We start from the raw sequence: 19158 nt of genomic DNA, 5'->3' as shown, positions 1-19158 counted from the left end.
CGACAGTAGCAGAACTGCTTGTTCACTGAGACAATCGTCTATGTATATGTGAATGAAGCAGAATTGTAACTATTCACCATCCTTGCAGAAGCCCTTTTGATGTAAGGCAAAGGCGAAACCAAACCAGTTGCACTTGAAGTTTGCCTTGCTCTCCTTGACATCGGTGAGACTCCCGCAACCTCGTTACCGTCACTCCTTGTGGCATGTGTAGCGCTTGTCCCTCTCGAGCTCCCACCACCTCCATAAGCCCTTTTATGATCAGCAGCTAAGAAAGGAGAGCTTAAACCCAGATCGCGGTATGCCTCGTTCGTACCACTTCTCTGCCGATGCAAAGGAGAAACAAACCTATGGAGGAGGTATTCTTGCGCATCCTCTTGAACCCTCGACATCTCCTCTTGAGGCAGGTTGGAGTATTCATATTGCTCTGGACTCACCTGAACTTTAGTGCGGTAGTGCTGCGATGCTGAGGGAGAGGTAAGAGTAGGGCGGATGTGTACGCGAAGTCCGAATTCGAGCAACGTGCCATCAGCGCGATGGGGAGTAATGTTGGGATGGGTAAGGGAGAAACTTATATCGAATCCAGCTCCGGTGGATGCAGCTGATGGATAAGCTTCTGCAGCATGAGCTGGTATTGATCGGTTTGGCTCTAAACGATGATAGTTCCCTCGGTAATGCGTGCCCTGATTAGATTGACCTTCAGCATGGCCATACTCGAAGTCGTTTCGCATATCAAGATGCGCGTGAGGCGACCGTGGACGATTCACCACACCACCTTTCGGACGATTAGGCGAACGCTGCATGGTATGACTCCGTCCGCGACCCGGAACACCCTCGTAAAAAGTTCCGAAGACCTCTGCCCTTCGATCGCGCGCTCCTACCTTGTGACCTTGCAGGTTAGCTTGTCTCGTCTGCGCAGAACCCATCGACCCCGTCACACAACTCTCTTCCGTAACAGCGGAATGAGCAGGATTGCTCGTGTTCGGAGTCCAAAGCTCCGAAGTCACCGTGCGTGGCGAAGTGTCGGTAACGCTCGCATCCGGTCTCCTTCGAGGCGTGCTAAAGGTCGACGAAGAGGTCGCGAGGCGGAGAGGTTTGAGTAAGCGACTAGTATCTGATCTTGGTGTTGTGGTCGGTGCTTGCTGTACGCAAGGCGATGATGGGTGTTCAGAGATAGCGGCGCCGACTTGTGGTTGAAGGATTTCTTGCGGCTCGACTTGTTGATCGGAAGCCGGGAGTGGTTCTTGAGCAGAGGCGAGGCTGCTGTATTGGAGCGAGGGACGCTCGTTTGCGAAAGCAGCCATCGTTGGAGCTCGCTTCCGCCGCACAATCATTGACTTTGTCTTTTCTGGTGGAAGCGGCGTCTCGTATGTGTGGACAAGGTTTCGAAGGGGTCGAAGCACTGGTTGGAGCTCGACCGTAGGAGCCGGCTCGAAGAGATGTTGTGAAAGCTTGCCGGGTGATGGTCGTGATCGCCGCTCAACAGAAGATGGTTGCTCAAAGATGTGATCGGGAAGCTTGTCATGTGACGAGCGAACCTCGCTCGATCGGGGACTTTCTGGTTCGTACGTCGGGAGTTTGCCTAGAATCGGTCGAGATGCTTGTGCTGGCTCTGGCTTGAATGCTTGTCGTGATAGCTTGCCTGGTATCGATCGCGGCTTTTCAAGGGTGGAGACTTGGGCGACACGCGGTTGCAACTTGCCTGGCAAAGATCGGGATTCCCCGGCAGAACCTGACTTCTGCTCGACAGAATCTCGTGCAAGCCTACCAGGTGCTGATCTTGGCTCCGGAAGAGCAGCGCCTGAAGTTGGATGTGCATCGTATCGAGGCAGCTTTCCTGGTAGCGAACGTGGCTCTTTAGGAGAGACTGCTTCTTCGGGATGTCTTTTCAGCTTGCCCGGTGGCGACCAGTCTTTCTCGGCAGTAGTCTCTTCAGCCAACCATGATGACAGCTTGCATGGCGACGGCTGCGGCACCCGAGCAGAGGTAGCGTCTTCTACAACCCAAGGCGACAACTTACCAGGTGATGATCCCTGCTTTTCCACCAAGCCAGGCTCCGACTCAACAGCTGCTATTGACAGCTTGCCCGGTATCGGCCTTGAGGTTCGAGAGGAAGCCGTCTCTGTCGTCAGCGCATCTCGAGCGAGCTTACCCGGAAGCGGCCTCCGCTGATCCTCTGCATCTGACTGTGATTCCTCTTGCTTATGGTGTGCAAGCTTGCCTGGCAAAGGTCTCGTCGGCTTTGTAGGTGAAGCTGGCTCCATATTGGGTTGACGGAGCTTGCCAGGCATCGGTCGAGGTTGCTCTTCGGTGTCAAATCCAACCTTTGTAGGTTGAGGGGCGAGCTTGCCGGGCGGAAGCTGCGACACTGCAGGAGAATCGATGTTATGCAAGGTCTTCAGCAGCATCCGCTTCGTCTGTGGTTCTTCAGATCCGGATACCTCTACTGCACGCCGAGTCAGCTTGCCTGGCGACTTCCTCTGGATGTGCTGCGGTTTCGAGTGGGCATTCAGGTCAGGCATCTGCTTCAACAGCGTGCGCTTAGTCTGTTTCGCTGGAAGGGCAATATCTTCGGTGTCCACAACCTCTTCTCTCTGCCTTAGCTTCCCAGGCAAAATCTTGAGTTCACGCCGTGGACTGCCATGAACAGTGAACCCCGACATCCGCTTGAGTGTCATACGCCTGGCGACACCGACGGAGGCAACTTCTGCTTCTTCCTCCTCACTATCGTCCCAATCCTTCACCATCCTTCCTACTTGCTGCCTTGTCGACGGTGTCACTGGCTCCGCAACTTTTGCTCCGGGCTGGGACCGTGCGAGGAGAAGGCACTGCAAGTCACCTTGATTAGTGACATCTACCTTTTGGCGAGGCTGCTCTTCGAGGGCTGGTCTTTTGGACTTGTTGAGAGCTGGTAAAAGATGCAAGCTCTCTTGGCGAGGTCTTGAGGCAACCAGATCTGGCTCACGTTGAGGGATGTTGAGTCGACCGGGAATCTTGATGGGCTTGAATGACGTCTGTCCGAGCTTCTTTCGTTGAGAAAAGGACCGAGACAGCTTTTGACCCAGGAGTGGCCGGTCATTGAGTGGTTGTGGAGGAGAGGCTTGCTCTAACCTATTAACGTGTCGGTGGATGCCTTCATCCTTCTCGACAGCATCCGAATCGGAGGCACCTAGAGCGGACACTCCAGAAAAAGGTTGCAAGAGAACCTCGCCAGGAGCATTGTGCGTAGATTGCGGCTTCGCTTCCACTTGGCGTTCTGTGTCAGCTAACTCGAGCAATGTGCTATCTGCTGCTGTATGGATGTCGGCGTCGCCATCATCGCTCGAAGAGTTGACAGCTTCGACCATCGTGTGCTTGAGCCAAGAAGTGGTCCTTTCGATGAGCGAGTCTCGAGGCTTGACATAGGGCTCCGTATCCGCATCCTCCACTTCGTCTATAAGCTCTGCCAAGATCTCTTCGTTACCCGACGAGCTGGCGTAGAACGGCGCCACTGACTGTTCTGCGTGAGCCGATTGTTGGTCTTCTGGCACAGGGTGCACGTCGGTGGGAAAGAAAGCTCGCGCGTTTTTGCCGCCCGCTGAGACCAGTTCGATTACTTCTCCGATCACGAGATGATCTGAGGGGCCCGTCGGTCCGGATGGTGAGGCTTGAAGGATTTCTTGAGGGAAAGATTGCTCGCTATCGGCGTACACTCGGTCAAGGAGACCGTCTTCCCATGAAGCATCGCTTTCAGAGTCGGTGTCCAATCTTTCTACTATTTCCGCTGCATCTGGAATTTCTGCTCCACCAGATTCTCGGACGGCGTTTGGATCTGTGGCCTTGCCAGGGACCGTCCCGTTCTGATGCGAAGGCCCTGACCTTTCGAGAGAGGGATCTGCTGTGCCGACATGATCTTCTGCAACCTTGCCCATCGACTGGCTCGTCCGCGTGGCCGCTCTGCAGGGCAGCCTGTCGAAGGGGTTTGGCGACGCCGTCGGATCTGTTGAGTCAGAGAATGCTGACTTGAGAGTCGAGGAGGGATGGTGGGGTGCAGTTGTTGAGATGGTTGAGGGCAAGCTTGCTAAAGAGACTTGGGAGCGAGAAAGACTTTCTTGTGTCTCTTGGGTAGTAGTATCTGCTGTGATGAGCTCTCTCTGAGCAGGCAGTGGTTTTTGGGAAGTTGAGGAGGCCAAGTGCATGCTCTTTTCCGCCCCATCCTGTGCTGATGAGGGAAAGAGGCCCTCAATGTGAGCGGCTTGAGAAGTGATGCTGGTCTGGTCAGTCTGCCAAGTAAGATTTGGCGGCTCTTTCGAGCTGAGCAGCAACGAGGTCGTCTCATGGCCTGCGGAGGATGCTAGGAAAGTTTCCACGCCAGAATGATTGACACGTTGTGGTGATGGGTCGTGAGCTTTGACGTGGCTTTCAGAAGAGCTTGTCTGTGTCGACAGCTGATGGGCAGGGTTGATGGCTTCGCATTGCGAGGCGGGTCGAGAGTGAGAGCTGCGAGCCGGGCGGGTGAAGCTAGATCCTGCAGAGAACAAGACAGAGTTGTCGGTCGGCGTGAGGCTCTGTGTTTCCTTCATACTTTGCTGCGGGGATGAATTGTCTGTCAAAGTTTGAGCTTCAGTCGTCATACGACTATTTTGTCCAGCGGTAGTCGAGTTCTGGAGGATAACGTCAAGATCTGACGGCTGCGCTTCCTGAGACTTTGATGAAGCAAGAGGGATGCTTTCGACTGCGACAGCGCTCGTCGTTGTCATGGATGCACTATCATCTCTTGTGCTGGTCGAGGTCTGCTGGGTCTGCTGGGTCTGCTGGGTCTGCTGGGTCTGCTGGGTCTGCCGGGTCTGCTGGATCACTGACTCTGTTGTGGGAATGACAGGGTCAATTGAAGCGACTTCTTCCTCGTCCTCTGCTGCCTTTGAAAAGTGCTGTACAGCCTTGGCCACCTTGCCACCCTGCTTTGCAAGATATCGAGGTGAGCTTGGTGGTTTGGCTGTCGATGTAGAGTTGGGGAAAGGCGTTGGTCGAAGTCTGCTGAGAACAGTTTTGGACGATGGGAAGGCCGATGAGGTTGCTGACATTGGCATGGGTATGATATGCGACGATTGAGCAAGTGTCATACGAGGTACTCTGGAGTTGGTGCCGACGAAGAAGTTGGCAGCGGTCTGCGGCAGCTTACGAGCCTCTGAAGCTCGACTGTTCTCATCCATGGTGGAGGATGCTCGAATACGGGTGGACGAGTGAGCTTGATTGAATGCATCAGTGGCACTTGGGTGTGATCTGCATGACTAGGCCGGAAGTGTTTTGCTAGGCCCTATGATCTAGCACTGAATCTGGCAGAGCATTGCACTGTGAGAGAAGAAGAAGAAGTTGAAAGAGATGGTGGGGTCAAGTTTGAAAGTTAGTTGGCATCTACATAGCAACCTTGCGTTCTTCAGCCCAAAGCGCGACTGTAAGTGTAACTGCAAGAGCTTCGTAATGCATAATAAAGGAGCTCAGCGTGGCAATGACATCGGTGTGATCTTGTGTAGAGGAAGGTGACATTGTGATCTTGTGTGGGTCCATGCATGAGAGTAGCAAGCGAGAGTAAGGGATACGTCGAATTCTGCGCTTCAGCCTTGTGTTTTGCAGCAGGGCGTGCATAAGGCTGCAGCCATCTGCACCACAGACCCTTTCGCCGCCAACGATAAGTTGGTTGAGGATGATGCCTGTCCACCAAACGATCCTGGCTGCAGCTGTACCATCCGTCGTCTCCAGGCTGCAATGTCGTGGAAAGCGGCTTCTTCGGTGTTGATTTCGAGAAAATCGCCGAGATCGGGATCGAAAAGAAAAAAAAAAGAAGAAAAAATCAAAAATCGATCGATCGGGGCCAGAAAGCTGACAAGGAGCGCGATCCCGATGCAACACCGCAACACCCTTCGAAGTACTTAGACTGATATCTCCCGATCTCTGTCGCCAAGTGTCACTCTTGTTCCCACGAGATACTCGTTTACAATGGCCACTCGGCAAGGCGGGCAAGGCTGATCGCGTAGCAGTCCGATTGAATCGTGACTCTTCCTACTCTTTCATCTGCCGCGCATTGACAAGAAGCTCCTTCTTTAGTTGAGGTTACAAAAGTCGAGTGTGCAAGCTCGTTCGAGAGAGTGCAGCGAAGTAACAATGTGGTGTACAAGAGCATTGAGCGTTGCAGCTTGCGAAGGATGAAGGATCTGAGAATGTTGGAGATGCAAAGTTGCCCTGAACGCTTGCAGCAAGACGTCCTCTTGCTTCTCAAGCAGCGAACTCGAAAAAAGGGCTTCCGCTCGGGCCGCATCGGAGACCCTTTTGCAATTTTATCTTTTATTCATTTGTTTTCGATGTATCCTGATGTCCTTATTTTCTACCTCAATTCACGCAGCATCATCACTTCTTGATCCGATCGTGTGCGTCATCTGGAAATCATCCCCATCACAATGAAGACTTTGCGTGATTACATGTGATCGAAAGAAGAAAAAAAGAAAAAGGGGGGGGGGGGAATGCAAAATAAGGGTAATAGCTTCGGCATCTTCCGAAAGGTGTGGGAAAAGTTAAAGTATATAAAAGCTACACAAAGCGTAGAGACGGTGAAGGTAGTGCTTACGGCCGAGTAAAAGGCTTGAGCATCTGAGCACGGACCACATGTGTCACAACCTACTCAAGACAAATGCTTTGTTATGTTCCGCAGTCGATGCGGCTCTCTGCCGCTCTTCTTTTGTATATATAGACTCCTTCTCTCTCCTCGCTCTCTCTCTCTCCCTCTTACCATCATTATCATCATCAATCACACGAAAATTTTAACTGGAAAGACAGCCAGATTGCACTTTGCAAGAAAGCCTGACGGTCAAGCAAAGAAAAAAAAAAAAAAAAAAAAAAAAAAAAGGTTAAAAAATATTATTATTATTATTTTCTTTTATTTTTTATTTATTTTTTAGCTGTTTCTATGTTGGGGTTCGCTCCAACCCCACTTCGCCTGTCACAACGCTGATACACCGTGTGTCAGCCAAGGTGATATACGCAGTTTGCCTTTAGAACCCAAAGGTCTGACGGTGTCAGCCGACCCTCTCACTTGAAGAAAGCACAACTTGATCACAAGATATAAGTGCAAGCTATTCTCCGCAGCCTCTCTGATCTCTCGCAACCCTCCTCGACCTTTCCTTCTTCGACTCTTCGACTCTTCAACTCTTCGAGATCCCAGCTAGATCATTTGCTCATCTTGATCCCCGATACAACACCACTCATCCTTCTCCTGCTCGCTCTCGCTTCTTTACTAAAAATGTCGCCAACTGCTACTGGCCCGGCACCTTCCGGTGTTGCTCCTATCAGCAAGAAGGCACAGGTCACACCTGATGACAAGACCACCAATGACCCACGCGACTCAAACATTCACAGAGCTATTGCTCAACACCCATATGGCGGTGCCGCCAACCTTCGCGATGTCTTTACAAACCAAGGTGAGCTGTAGCTCTTTTTCGACAATATGCGATGCGATGCGATGCGATGCGGTGTTCATCCGTTTGCAGTTTCCAATTCTTTAGTGTCATGGTCTCGTTTCTTCACGCTGTCGAATTCGCCGGGTGCTTTGTGTTGATCCACCAGGTTCGCCGGTCCGTTCCGGTCATCCGCCAATGCTCTCCAAGGCGATTGGGCCTGGTCAATTGATTGGGCATTGTGGGATCTTTCTGCATTTGATGCTTCCGGACCTCTCCGACGGAAAGGGTCGGGTAGTTGATCTAAGGGGCAGCATTGCAGTCATTGGATGTTTCCCAGGGGAAAGGGCGAAAGATGCGAGCTTCGTCGGTCAATTCCTTGCCGCCATGGTTTCTCTCGCGTGCTTCTGTCGAACTTTTACGAGGGCAGCGGCACTCTTTCTTCTCTGCCAGTTGGTGAGCCAAGAATGGAGACTCTTGCGCACAGACACTTGCCGATGATCACACTTTTCTTCCCCGTCCTCTCAAGCCACAAATCACATTTTTCCAATCTTTTTTTTTTTCTTTCTTTTTTTTTTCTTTTTCTTTTTCTTCTTTTTCGAATTGGAATTTGGATGTTTTCTTGGGCGTTTGCCTCTGTTAGGGACTTTACCCCAACGAAGCATTTATTTATTTTTTGTGGAATTTCCTCAAAAAAGAAAAAGAAAATCACCGTGGCGGTTAGGCTGCCTTGCCGTCGCGTCGCGTCACGTCTCGCTTGCTTGCTCCTCTCTCTCTCTCTCTCTCTCCCGCCACGTTCCGAGTCACCTTTATTTCCATTCTCCGCATTCTGTGAAAGGACCCTTTGATCATTTGTTCAAGAACGGGTCGGGTCAATCTTCTCAACCGAGTCTCGCCGACAGTATCACCTGTCAGAAGCCTCGAAAGAGATCATTGCACCAGTCACGCTTCCCTTCCATCTCTCCCTCATCCCTATCTCTCCCCTTCGAGATCCGAGCGCGTCCCTTACGATCAGCTCGAGCAGCTTATCGCGTCCTATTAGCAATTATCGGAAGCGCCGCCCGCTGTTTCTTCTTGTTTCGCATCGAGCTGCTTCACTACCTTCCACCTCATCGTTCCTCTCCCTGCCGTGTCCCCGATCATCATCATCATCATCATGCTTCGCTCGTCACATAGATCCTTACGCAGAAGCATGCGCTGCGCTGCAGCCGAGGTATCCCAAGCAGGTCCCTCTAGCTATGCATCCTCCTCAGCACCAGCTCCAAGGCCTCGTTCGACACGCAATGCATCCATCGCATCCTTCTCCACATCATCTCCCCGCAATGACACGCTCGCTGACCATCGTATCATCTCCGATCCTTTCCCTAATCAAGACACCGGCTTCACTTACGAGCGCCGTGACCAGCTCGGCCTCCGCGGTCTCCTCCCACCTGCTATGCAGAGCCTTAACACACAAGTCCTTCGCGTCCTCCACCAGCTTCGCAGCAAGGCTACTCCTCTCGAAAAGCACGTCATGCTCGCTTCGCTGCGTCAGACCAACACTCGTCTCTACTACGCAACCATTCTCGCCAACAAAGAAGAGATTCTCCCTCTCATCTACACTCCCACCGTTGGTGAGGCATGCCAGAAGTTCTCTCACATCTACCGCCGTCCCGAAGGTCTTTCGATCTCGCTCGAGGACAAGGGCAAAATTGCTAGCATCGTCGAAAACTGGCCTGTTCCTGCAGGCTCTCCTCGTATTGCCGTCATCACCGATGGTTCTCGTATCCTCGGTCTCGGCGACTTGGGATGGAACGGTCAAGGTATCTCGATCGGCAAGCTTTCTCTCTACGTTGCCGGCGCCGGTATCCACCCCCGTGCTACACTTCCTATCGTCGTAGACTTGGGCACCAACAACAACAAGATTCTCCAAGACCCCCTTTACCTCGGTCTCCGACGCAAACGTGCCAGCACAGAAGAATACATTGAGTTTATGGACGAAGTCATGGATGCTCTTCACTCGAGGTATCCCAACTTGGTCATCCAATTCGAGGACTTCACCTCCGAAAACGCATTCCGTTTCCTCGATCGATACCAGAACAAGTACCCCATGTTCAACGACGACATCCAGGGCACCGGTTCCGTCATCCTCGGTGGCTTCGCAAACGCTGCCCGAATCGCAAGCAAAGAGAGCGGTCGACCTCTGCACGACCACCGCATTCTCATGGCTGGTGCTGGTTCTGCCGCCGTCGGTGTGGGTAAACAGCTAATGTCCTTCTTCATCCGTCAAGGTCTATCTGAGGACGAGGCTCGCGAGCGTATCTACATTACCGATTCCAAGGGTCTCGTCACTAAGGATCGTGGAGATAAGCTACCAGAACACAAAATCTTTTTCGCTAGAGACGATAACTCTGGTCGTCAGATCAAAGATCTTGCTGAGATCATTGACTACGTTAAGCCCACCGCTATTCTCGGTCTTAGCACCGTGAAGGGGACATTCGACGAGACGGTCATTCGCAAGATGGCAGCCTTGAACCAGCGCCCGATCATCTTCCCACTCTCCAACCCCACCGATAACTCGGAATGCACTTTCGAAGAAGCTGTCAAGTATACCGATGGCAAAGTTCTTTTCGCTGCAGGATCTCCCTTCCCCGAGATCGAAGCCGAGAACTCTCCCACCGGCAAGAGATTGATTCCTGGTCAGGGTAACAACTTTTTGGTCTTCCCCGGTATTGGTCTTTGCGCAGCGCTCTGCAAGGCAGGAAGGGTGACGAATGAGATGATCACCGAATCTGCTCTTGCACTTTCCGACGCACTCAACGATGAAGAGAGGGCTGAGGGTAGACTCTACCCAAACACAGAGAGGATCAGGGAGATCAGCAGAGATATTGCCGTACGATGCATTCAGATGGCTAACAAGCAAGGTGTCGCGAGGGATGCAGGTAAGACAGCAGCAATGGACCAAGAGCAACTGAGCGATTGGGTTCACGGTGAAATGTGGACGCCTAAGTACGATACTCCTGAAGATCAGTAAGTTTGCTTAGCGTCAGTCGTCGGGGTTTGTTTGTTCATTTGCATCTCAAAAAAAGGGCTACTCTTGTCAAACTGTCACGTACAGCCCTTCTTACACACCTAAAACAGATGGACATTCTGGTTTCATTTCCCCTTCCTGTCTGAAGTCACAGCCCGTGCGTAAGAATGAGTGTACGACTGGGTATCACAAGGCATCGACTTGGAAATCAGATCAGATCGCAACACCAACCGCACTCCTCCGCCTACCATCATCACCATACAATCGCATCTGATCTAAACTATACCTCCCTCCACCCGCACCCAAGCTTCTGAAACCCCACCCTTTCCCCCCACTCTCCACAGCATCCATCTCCAAGTTCGCATCATCGACAACAGGGTTATAGCTCGACATCAAGGCGCTCTGTCTTCTACTCCTACTAACCCCGCCCAACCCTTCTGCTTCCTCTTCTTCCTCCTCGACAATCTGTCCGATCAAGTAGGCTCCCGATGTGGTGCTCCTTGGCAGAGCCGCACTGCCATACGGGTTCAGCGGTGGAACAGGCTTTCTGCTGACTATGGCGTAGAGTTTGCTGCTCCGTCGAGGAGGTGGTGTTGGCATGGAACGTGGTGTATCGGCTCGTAAATGCGGTTCGATGGAGGAGTCGAGTGAGAATCGTCCTGCGCTCGCTCCAGGAGCTAGACTTGTGTAGCTGGTGGAGCGTTGGAGGTTAGAGGTGAGGTTGGCTTGGGAGGAAGAACGGGTTGGCAATCGAGGCGAATTCTCGTCAAGAGATTGCCTTGCTTTGCCCTTACCGAACCCATTCCGACCCATCCCTGTGTTTGTTGGAGCTGGGGCTATGGCTTGATGTTTATCCCTTCTGCGCCTGACTATGTCTACAAACGATCTTGACTTGGTCACTTTCGCTTCAGAAACCGGTGGAACGATTTGCTGGGTTACCTTCTCCGGCAATGCCGGTGCGGGTGCAGGTAATACTGTAGCTCTCAACTCTGGTTGCAAAGCTGAGGAAAGATCTGCACGAGTTCTCGACCTGCCAAACCACCTTGGAAGGGTCAGAAATCCAATCCGCTTCTTCTTCGTTGAGGTTTCCGTCATGTCGAGGAACGAATGCAGTTGCTGCCCTTCCACTGTTGCTGTCGTCGGCTCGATAACTTTCGTCGTGCTCCCAAGGCCTCTCAACACCTGTGAAGTAGAGTCGAGCGATTGCACCGGAGCACTGCAACCAACTTCACAACAGATACAAGGACAGCCTACCTTCCCAGCCGCTTTACCACTCTTATTCGTCCCCACAGGATCAGGAAACCTTGTGACTCCAGTCAACGTTTCAAATATCTCCTCTTTGATGCGTCCACTTGGATCATAGTTTTCCGTTAGTTTCTCTTGTAATGTCCTATATAGCTGTTCTTTGTGCTCTTGGAGTAGTCTCTCATCGAATCCGTCCTCTGATCCTTGATCTGCTTTCAATACTTGATGTTGAATTTGAGAGGTGCAGGGTAGAGGATACCTGGAGCGTAAGGTAGCAGTCGGAGGGAGGATGGTATCGATAACGATGCGATCAGCCGTTATGCTGACGGCTGTTTGAATATCACTCGTGGGAACAAAGTTGACAAGCGTTGGTTGGGAGATGACTAGTGCTGTTCCTTTTCGCCTGTGATGAGTGGTTTTGTATTCCACTTCTGAGGCGGAAGAAGGTGAAGAGGACGAGAAAGAAGAAGAGTCGGAAGAGGAGGTACTGGATGAAGAATGGGAGGGCGAGAGTGGCGGGTGGTCATGTGATGTATAGTACGATGATGAGCGAGAGGCTGTCGCTGGTGGTGGTGGATTGGTCAACATCGTATCAAGCAGCGTTCCGAAGGCGATCTTCGGTACCGTGGCAGCTCCAGAAGGACGTGCAAAAAGGAGACGGAAAGATGAATGGAGGAGGTGAAGATACCTTGGCTTTTAGCTAGTCCTCCAAAGCTCAGAAGCAAGGGGCTTTCCTTTGACGCGCACCAAAAGTGGAGGCAAAACGCACGTCCCACCGAAACCCTGCGTCGCGGCTGCCGTCATTCAATACGTTTGACCGCCACCGCGCGCCGATAAAACCTGACCGATGCGTCATGCCCGCCGACCCAGCTGCATCCTTCTCGCCAATGCTCAGAATGATACGCAGCAATGGGATATTCAAATGGCATTATGCTAGATGGAAGTGCATCAATCGGTATTAGTTGGCCGCGGTACTTCCTCTGCGGCTCGCATCTCCACTGCCAACAAGATTGACCGACACGTGGGAAGCGTTTGATTCTCCTCCCGCAGGCGCAGCAGTCATTGGAGTGATGGAGCTTCGAAGACGACCACCGAATTTGTCATTGCGCTGTCGAGCATGCATCTGCGCCACTGCAGTTTGCATCGATTCAGGAGCTGTCGACATCGAGGTCGCTGAGAGAGGCTCGCCGAGTCGTCCAGACACTTTGCCAGTCGATCTGACTGTGCTCGGTGGATGACCGCCAGGTGTGCTGTAGCGTGCTTGTCTACTTGCACGCAAGCTTTCGGTGGTAGCAGCCGATCCTGCAGTGACAGCTGAATCCGTCGAGGCAGCAGCTGGCCTTTGTGCGCTTCGTGAAACTGAGCCAGTCGAGACTCCATTAGTACGTCGCGCAGATCTGTTAGCGGCTATCTTGACTTGGGTGTTGCCGCCGCCATTTGCCCGCACACCAGCTATGGCACGTCCAGGCTCGATGCGATCGCCCCAGTACGTGAACGAAAGCTTGGTCGATCGGACATACTTTTCCTTCCCGGCTTGACCATCAACGCCGTCACTACTGCCAGAACCAGAGCTGCTGCTACTCGCGCTGCTACTATCAGCACTGCTGACACTGGCGCCGTCATCGTCATCTTCCTCATCATCCTCCTCGATGCCCTCGTGTGATAAAGGCAGTCCATCTGCAAAGCCTCCTTTCCCGCCTTCCGCTTGACGTGAAGCTGCATTTCGCCAAGCAACAACAGAGACGAACTTGTACAGGTTGCGCGTCTTTGCACGTAGCGTTGTGTTGCGCAAAGCTTTTAGACGTCCACGACTGTCTTTGCTGCGTGCAGTGAAATCACTCGTATCGATTTCGGCGGCAGCGCCCTCGTCTCTCAGAGCGGCAGTGCTAACCATTGGTAGAGCTGTTACACCAATACGCTGGCACTTGATCTCGACATCGGAGAAACGTACCACCCAAAGATCCTTCTTGCTACCCAAAGCTGGCGCCTTCGACGATCCTCCACCGCGTTCTTCCGATGACAACAAGTCTGAGAGTCTCCGATAAGAGCGCTTGTTTCTGAGCGCAGCTCGTAAGCCAGGCTGATTCGAGCTGCTCCATCGACCGCCTTGTTGACTACCGCCCTCAGGCCCACTTTCCCCTCCTTCGCTATCGGAAGCATACGTTTCACCTCGACCGTCCTTCGGCGCGGACTCGGAAAGTGTTCTGCGGGCATGCTCGTCGTAGAGAGCCTTCTCCTCGATCAAGGTCCTGTCTGGCCGGGGTCGAAGCACCTGTCGGTCAGTGATGCCGTCGATGCGGGCAAAGACGTCACGTGTCTTGTCTCTTTCCTCGGCATTGACCTTCTCGTCCTCGATGGAGCGGACAAGCCGTTCGATTTCGACTACCATAGCAACGGTGCTCTCGAACTCGTGAGTCGATGGATCGGTATGGAAGAGGAGGTTCTGGAACAACAGCGGGTATTTGAGCAGTCGCTGAAAGGGCATCGATGCGAAGATCGAGAGCCCTGCGTAGCCTTGCTCAGCTGCACATGTCTCGAGGGCCGCTACAGTACGCCCGAGTCCAACGGTGTTGCTGAGACGCTCTTTCTTGAGTCGCTTGCCTCGGAATGCCCGCTCCATCAAAGCAGCTTCTTCCACCTCTTCCATGGCTCTCTGCAGGTGGCATACGTAGCTTGCATAGTGTTCGAGGATATGCGAGTACTTCATGAACACATCAGCCAAGCTTCGTACCAGTGGCCACTGCTCCTCGTATCTTGCTTTGAGAGCGTCCGACAGCATTCCATGTGCCTCAACCAGGCCGTCAGACATAGCAACAAGGACTTGGCGCAGGGAAGGTGGCAGTGGAACCGAGAGCCGCAGAGGATCCGCGTCGCTGCTTGCCTTACTAGACAGCGCCCGCAACTTTTGTGCTTTGGACACTCTGGCCTTGCCCTTCGCAGCGATTGGCACGTCCATGTAGGCAGCCGTGCTTCGATCTCCTGTCGCTGTTGTGCCGAGGCCAAGGGCGAGACCGAAAGCTGCGTCTGATCGGTTCGGTATGAGACCATTACGTGCAGATGGATAGTCAGATGTGGCAGGGTCACCTACGCCGACCGAATACGGGCTTCGTGATCCTGCTGCTTGCTGTGCATGCCACTGAGATTGTATCTCGCGCATACTAGCATCGATTGAATTGCCTGCAGCTTTGCCCGCCGAGACACAAGACATGAAGCGAGCGGCAATAGGAAGGTCACCACTTGAAGTGGCAACGGCTGCTTTTGAGCTCGACGCGTTCGTAATCAGACTGCCGGTCGACAAAACGCCAGACTGCGGTGTCGAAGACCAATCTTTTGAGCCGGACCGATCGGTGGAGAAAGGGGTGTTGGGTGTCAAGGGCGGTGGTAAGACGCGCTCAGGATCAAAGTGCTCTGGATGGATAAGGGCGTCGATGTAGAGTTCCTTGGCCTTCTCGAGCTCAGCAACGTATCGCTCTTCACTGGCTACGATTTCCCACAGGACCTCTTGGCGTGTGCGCTCTCTTGGACCGAGGTTTCTGACGAGCTCCTCGTGAGTCATCTCGCTCCACGTAGGGAATGCAAAGGATCGAGCTGCGGCGCCGCCTGAATGTGGGAACACAACGGGCTCGTTGGAGCCAGTTGGCGACACTGGGTTGAAGCTATTTCTGCGACTTGCCGGTCGACTGCTGTTGGAGCCAGAGTAGCTGATACGCATGGGCTGCGAAGTACGAGTGGGAAACTGCAACGGCCCCGAAGCAGCAGCCGGACGAGATGCTTTGATTGGAGAGACTCTTCCACTTTGAGCAACATCGAGTGAGGTGCGCCTCCGGATGGACGATGGGATGTCGTGAGTCCGACTTGCCACAAGTGAAGACGTTGAAGCGAGCCCCGAGGGGTCACCATCCAGAGTTGCTGGTCCACTTGAGTACGAGTAGCTGCGACGTGCACTGGATCGCGTCGAAGCGGCTTGACTCACTCTAGAGGAGCGCGCATAGCTGGAAGAGCTCTTATCACGAACGCTGTAGGAGCCGGCGGCCAAAGACACCTGTTGACTGGCATCGCTAGCTGCTGATCTGGTCCAGGTGCGTGATCGGGCCTGACTTGCGGCAGTAGGTCTTGCAAAGTTGCTACTTCCTGCAAATGGGTTGCTGTCGTTGGAGCTGCTGCGCGAGAGTGGCGGCGCCATAGACGAGCGCTGGAGAGCTGGCGAGGTAGATCGTTGCTTCTGAGGGGAAGGTGCGAAGGCAACGGTCTTGCTGGTATGAGTGGTCGAGAAGCCCGTTTGGCTGCCATAGCTGGCTTGACGTTGATCGTTCGCCTGCCCTGCTATATACGGCGAGTGTGATCTATCTTTGGGAGTCACAGAGTCGCTTTTCGAATGCTGAATAGGCGCATCAGCGGGCAAGCTGGATCCGGGCACGCGACTTGGTACGGATCGAGGTGCAGAGGAAGAAAGAGCATAGTCGAAAGGGTTGAGCTGAACGTCGGAGAGCGGCGATTCGAGGGAGGTGATGGGTATCGTCAGTTGCGGCGCAGGTGTAGCATTGTTGGTAGAGAGAGAATGTGGTATAGGCTGGTGTAGAACAGTCGCTTCAGATTTGACAACAAGCGCTTTGGTCCGACCGACCGTGTTGTATGGTGCCTTGAGTGGTGGAGCTGGGCTAGGAGCAGCCAAGTCTTGCTTCTCTGAGTGATCGAAAGAAGCTTCTGGCGCCGGCTTGGCTGGTGAAATAGGCGCAGCTGTTGAAAAGCGGGAGAAGAAGCGTTTCATGGCCGACGGTGAGCGAGGGAGACCCTCCTGCAGGCTGAGATATGAAGCCGTTTTCACTTGTGTTGAGATGGCGGGGAAGAGTTTGCCACAAACGATTCCTATCTGAAAGCGATCATCCTCGCAAGTGTGAATAGCAATGGATAGACGGGGGCCAATTGGACCAAGAGCAGTGTCGAAAAGGCCGCCTATAAGGAGACTGCTCGTTAGTTGGTCGATCGGTTGATGTGATGCGATGCGATGCAGGCGCGACGTGGTGTGGTGTGGTGTGGTGTGGTGTGGTGTGGTGAGGTGAGTCAGGGACAGCGGCAAGGGATGCGTATATTCAGCTACGCCGACACGATGCGGATCCTGGAAGAGAAGGAAGTGATGATTGAGAGCAAGGGAGGTGGGCGAGAAGTGGCCTGAGATAGTCACTGTAATCTCAGTGTCAAGAGCATGCATGCGTGGCGCTACCTGTGATTTCTCATATCTCAGAGCAACATTGACGGTGTTGCCTGCTGTTTCAGTGTGAAAAAGTAGCAGCTTCAGTCCAGCTAGGAAGGCACGCCAATGCTCAGCTCAGGCCTCTTTCTGCTTCTCAAAGCAAACCGTCATCGCAAGCAAATGAAGAGAAGGAGAGTGCAATGATGGTTGTGAAAAGCGGAGCGGAGAAGCGGAACAATTCGATTGTTAAGTCCAGCCGAGACGCGCACGCCTTTCTTTGACGATCACGTGATGCATCCTCTGAAACGTGCTTCTTGTCTGTCTAGTTGAAGTTTCGTGTGATTTATGATGATGATAGTAAGAGAGAGAGAGAGAGCGAGGAAAGAGAGAAGGAGTCTTTATATACAAAAGAAGAGCAGCAGAGAGCCGCATTGACTGCAGAGCATAACAAAGCATTTGTCTTGAGTAGGTTGTGACACATGTGGTCTGTGCTCAGATGCTCAAGCCTTTTACTCAGCCATAAGCACTACCTTCACCATCTCTATGCTTTTGTGTGGCTTTTACCTACTTCAACTCCCCCCCTCAACAGCATGTGTACCCTGTTCATTATGCTGTTGTTTCAAGGTATATCCTCCATTCTTTAACATCATTGCATAGCTCGGGGACTCCATTTCATATGCTGCTGCCAGTGTTTGCAGGTGCAGCCCAGATCTTGCTTGCTGCATTGCTTGTCTCCCGATTGGCTTGGTGAGTACATCTGCCAAATTCCTTGTGGTGTCCACATACTTGATTTGCACCCTTCCCTCTTGAACGTTGTTATGGATGAAGTGATACTTGGTGTTGATGTGCTTGAGCTTCCAGTGCTGTGCTGGGTCTTTACTAACCTGTATGCAACCAGTGTTGTCTGAGTAGACTGTTGGGGTGCCTGTGGCAATGCCAATTGAGCATAGCAGCTGCTTGAGGAAGAGCACCTCACGTGTTGCTTCCATGGCCACAATGAACTCTGCCTCGACAGCGGACAGTGATATGCATTTCTGTGTTGCTGACTTCCAGGCTACCGGGTTCCCGTACACTAACGCCACTGACCCCGATGTACTCCTTCTCTGAATGGTGGCGTCACTCGCCCAGTTTGCATCGCTATGCACAATCAGCAGCTCTTGCGACATATTTCCCCTATAAACTAATCCAACATTCTTTGTGCCTTCGAGGTAGCGTAAGACCCATTGTGCTGCCTGATAATGTTCTTGAGATGGTTCACACATGTGTCTAGCGAGGACACTTACAGTGAGGCTAAGGTCGGGCCGGGTGCTGTTGGCAACCCAGACCAGCTTGCCAACAATCACCGGATACTCCTTCTGTTGTGCTGCACTTGCGACAAGGGTTCCCTCTGGTATACTCTGCATTGGAACCATAGTTGGCTTGGTGCATCTGTCCAGGTGCTTAGCTAGCACTTGGTCAATGTACCCTGACTGACCAATCATCATGGTGCACATTGTACAGTTTCAACTGATTTTGATGCCAAGGAAGTGAGAGACCTCGCCACTATCTTCCATCTTCCATCTCTGACCGATCTGCTTTTTAACCTTTAGGACTGTTTCCAGCTGTGGTGCTATGACTAATGTATCATCGACATAGATGACCACAATGGCCATATCTTCACCCTGTCCCTTGGTGTAGATGCAGGGAGCATGCTCCACCTGGAAGAACCCCATATGTCTCAAAGACCTGTCGAACTCCTGGTTCCATTCTCACCCAGACTGCTTTAGGCCATACAGGCCCTTGACCACTTTGTATACCTGTCCGGGTGCTACTCCTGATCCCTCCGGTGGTTTCATATAGATCACTTCTTTTAGTCTAGAGTTTAGGTAAGCCATTGTGATATCCAGTGCATGCACCTCCCAGTCATTCTGTACTGCTAGTGCTAGGATAGCTCTGATTGCTCCAAGGGGTGCTACTGGGGAGAAGGTTTCCTGGTAGTCAATTCCCTCTCTCTGTGTGAAGCCCCTAGCCACCAGTCGCACCTTGTGCTTTATGGGCACACCATCAGCATCAAGCTTTAGTCATAGCATGACCTTAGAGTCCATGAGTGGTGCTCCTGGTGGGTGATTCACCACCTCCCAAGTCCCCATTGCCTCGAGTCCTTCCAGTTCTTTTCGTATGGCCTCCTTCCAGAGTTGGGCATCCTCACCATTCATTGCTTCCCCAAGCGTTGGGTCCAGGTTCAGTACTGCTGTATTGGTGGCACCTACTGTGTCGTCTATAGCTGGTAGGAGATCCTCCACTGCGGC

The 19158-nt window shown here is 52.6% G+C and overlaps 5 protein-coding genes across 5 annotated transcripts; 2 read left to right on the top strand and 3 right to left on the bottom strand.

The window, feature by feature from the left end:
* Positions 1 to 38: 38 nt before the first annotated feature.
* UHO2_00251 (uncharacterized protein) lies at positions 39 to 5189 on the bottom strand (the record flags this gene model as incomplete). The annotated part of the gene is made up of 1 exon (XM_041556871.1): positions 39 to 5189. One exon carries the CDS (start codon positions 5187 to 5189, stop codon positions 39 to 41), a length of 5151 nt encoding a protein of 1716 aa, XP_041412805.1.
* A 2081-nt stretch (positions 5190 to 7270) lies between these two features.
* UHO2_00250 (uncharacterized protein) lies at positions 7271 to 7585 on the top strand (the record flags this gene model as incomplete). The annotated part of the gene is made up of 2 exons (XM_041556870.1): positions 7271 to 7448; positions 7533 to 7585. The coding sequence occupies 2 exons, from the start codon at positions 7271 to 7273 to the stop codon at positions 7583 to 7585; spliced, it is 231 nt and encodes a 76-aa protein (XP_041412804.1).
* A 995-nt stretch (positions 7586 to 8580) lies between these two features.
* UHO2_00249 (uncharacterized protein) lies at positions 8581 to 10437 on the top strand (the record flags this gene model as incomplete). The annotated part of the gene is made up of 1 exon (XM_041556869.1): positions 8581 to 10437. One exon carries the CDS (start codon positions 8581 to 8583, stop codon positions 10435 to 10437), a length of 1857 nt encoding a protein of 618 aa, XP_041412803.1.
* A 210-nt stretch (positions 10438 to 10647) lies between these two features.
* On the bottom strand, positions 10648 to 12267 carry UHO2_00248 (uncharacterized protein; the record flags this gene model as incomplete). The annotated part of the gene is made up of 1 exon (XM_041556868.1): positions 10648 to 12267. The coding sequence occupies one exon, from the start codon at positions 12265 to 12267 to the stop codon at positions 10648 to 10650; it is 1620 nt and encodes a 539-aa protein (XP_041412802.1).
* Positions 12268 to 12637: 370 nt separating this feature from the next.
* On the bottom strand, positions 12638 to 16888 carry UHO2_00247 (uncharacterized protein; the record flags this gene model as incomplete). Its single annotated transcript, XM_041556867.1, has 1 exon — positions 12638 to 16888. One exon carries the CDS (start codon positions 16886 to 16888, stop codon positions 12638 to 12640), a length of 4251 nt encoding a protein of 1416 aa, XP_041412801.1.
* Positions 16889 to 19158: the final 2270 nt, after the last annotated feature.

This window comes from Ustilago hordei (assembly GCF_900519145.1).
Source record: "Ustilago hordei strain Uho2 genome assembly, contig: UHO2_contig_01, whole genome shotgun sequence".
Taxonomy (NCBI): domain Eukaryota; kingdom Fungi; phylum Basidiomycota; class Ustilaginomycetes; order Ustilaginales; family Ustilaginaceae; genus Ustilago; species Ustilago hordei.
The sequence above is the reverse complement of the archived record's forward strand: the minus strand, read 5'-3'. Positions and strand labels throughout refer to the sequence as shown.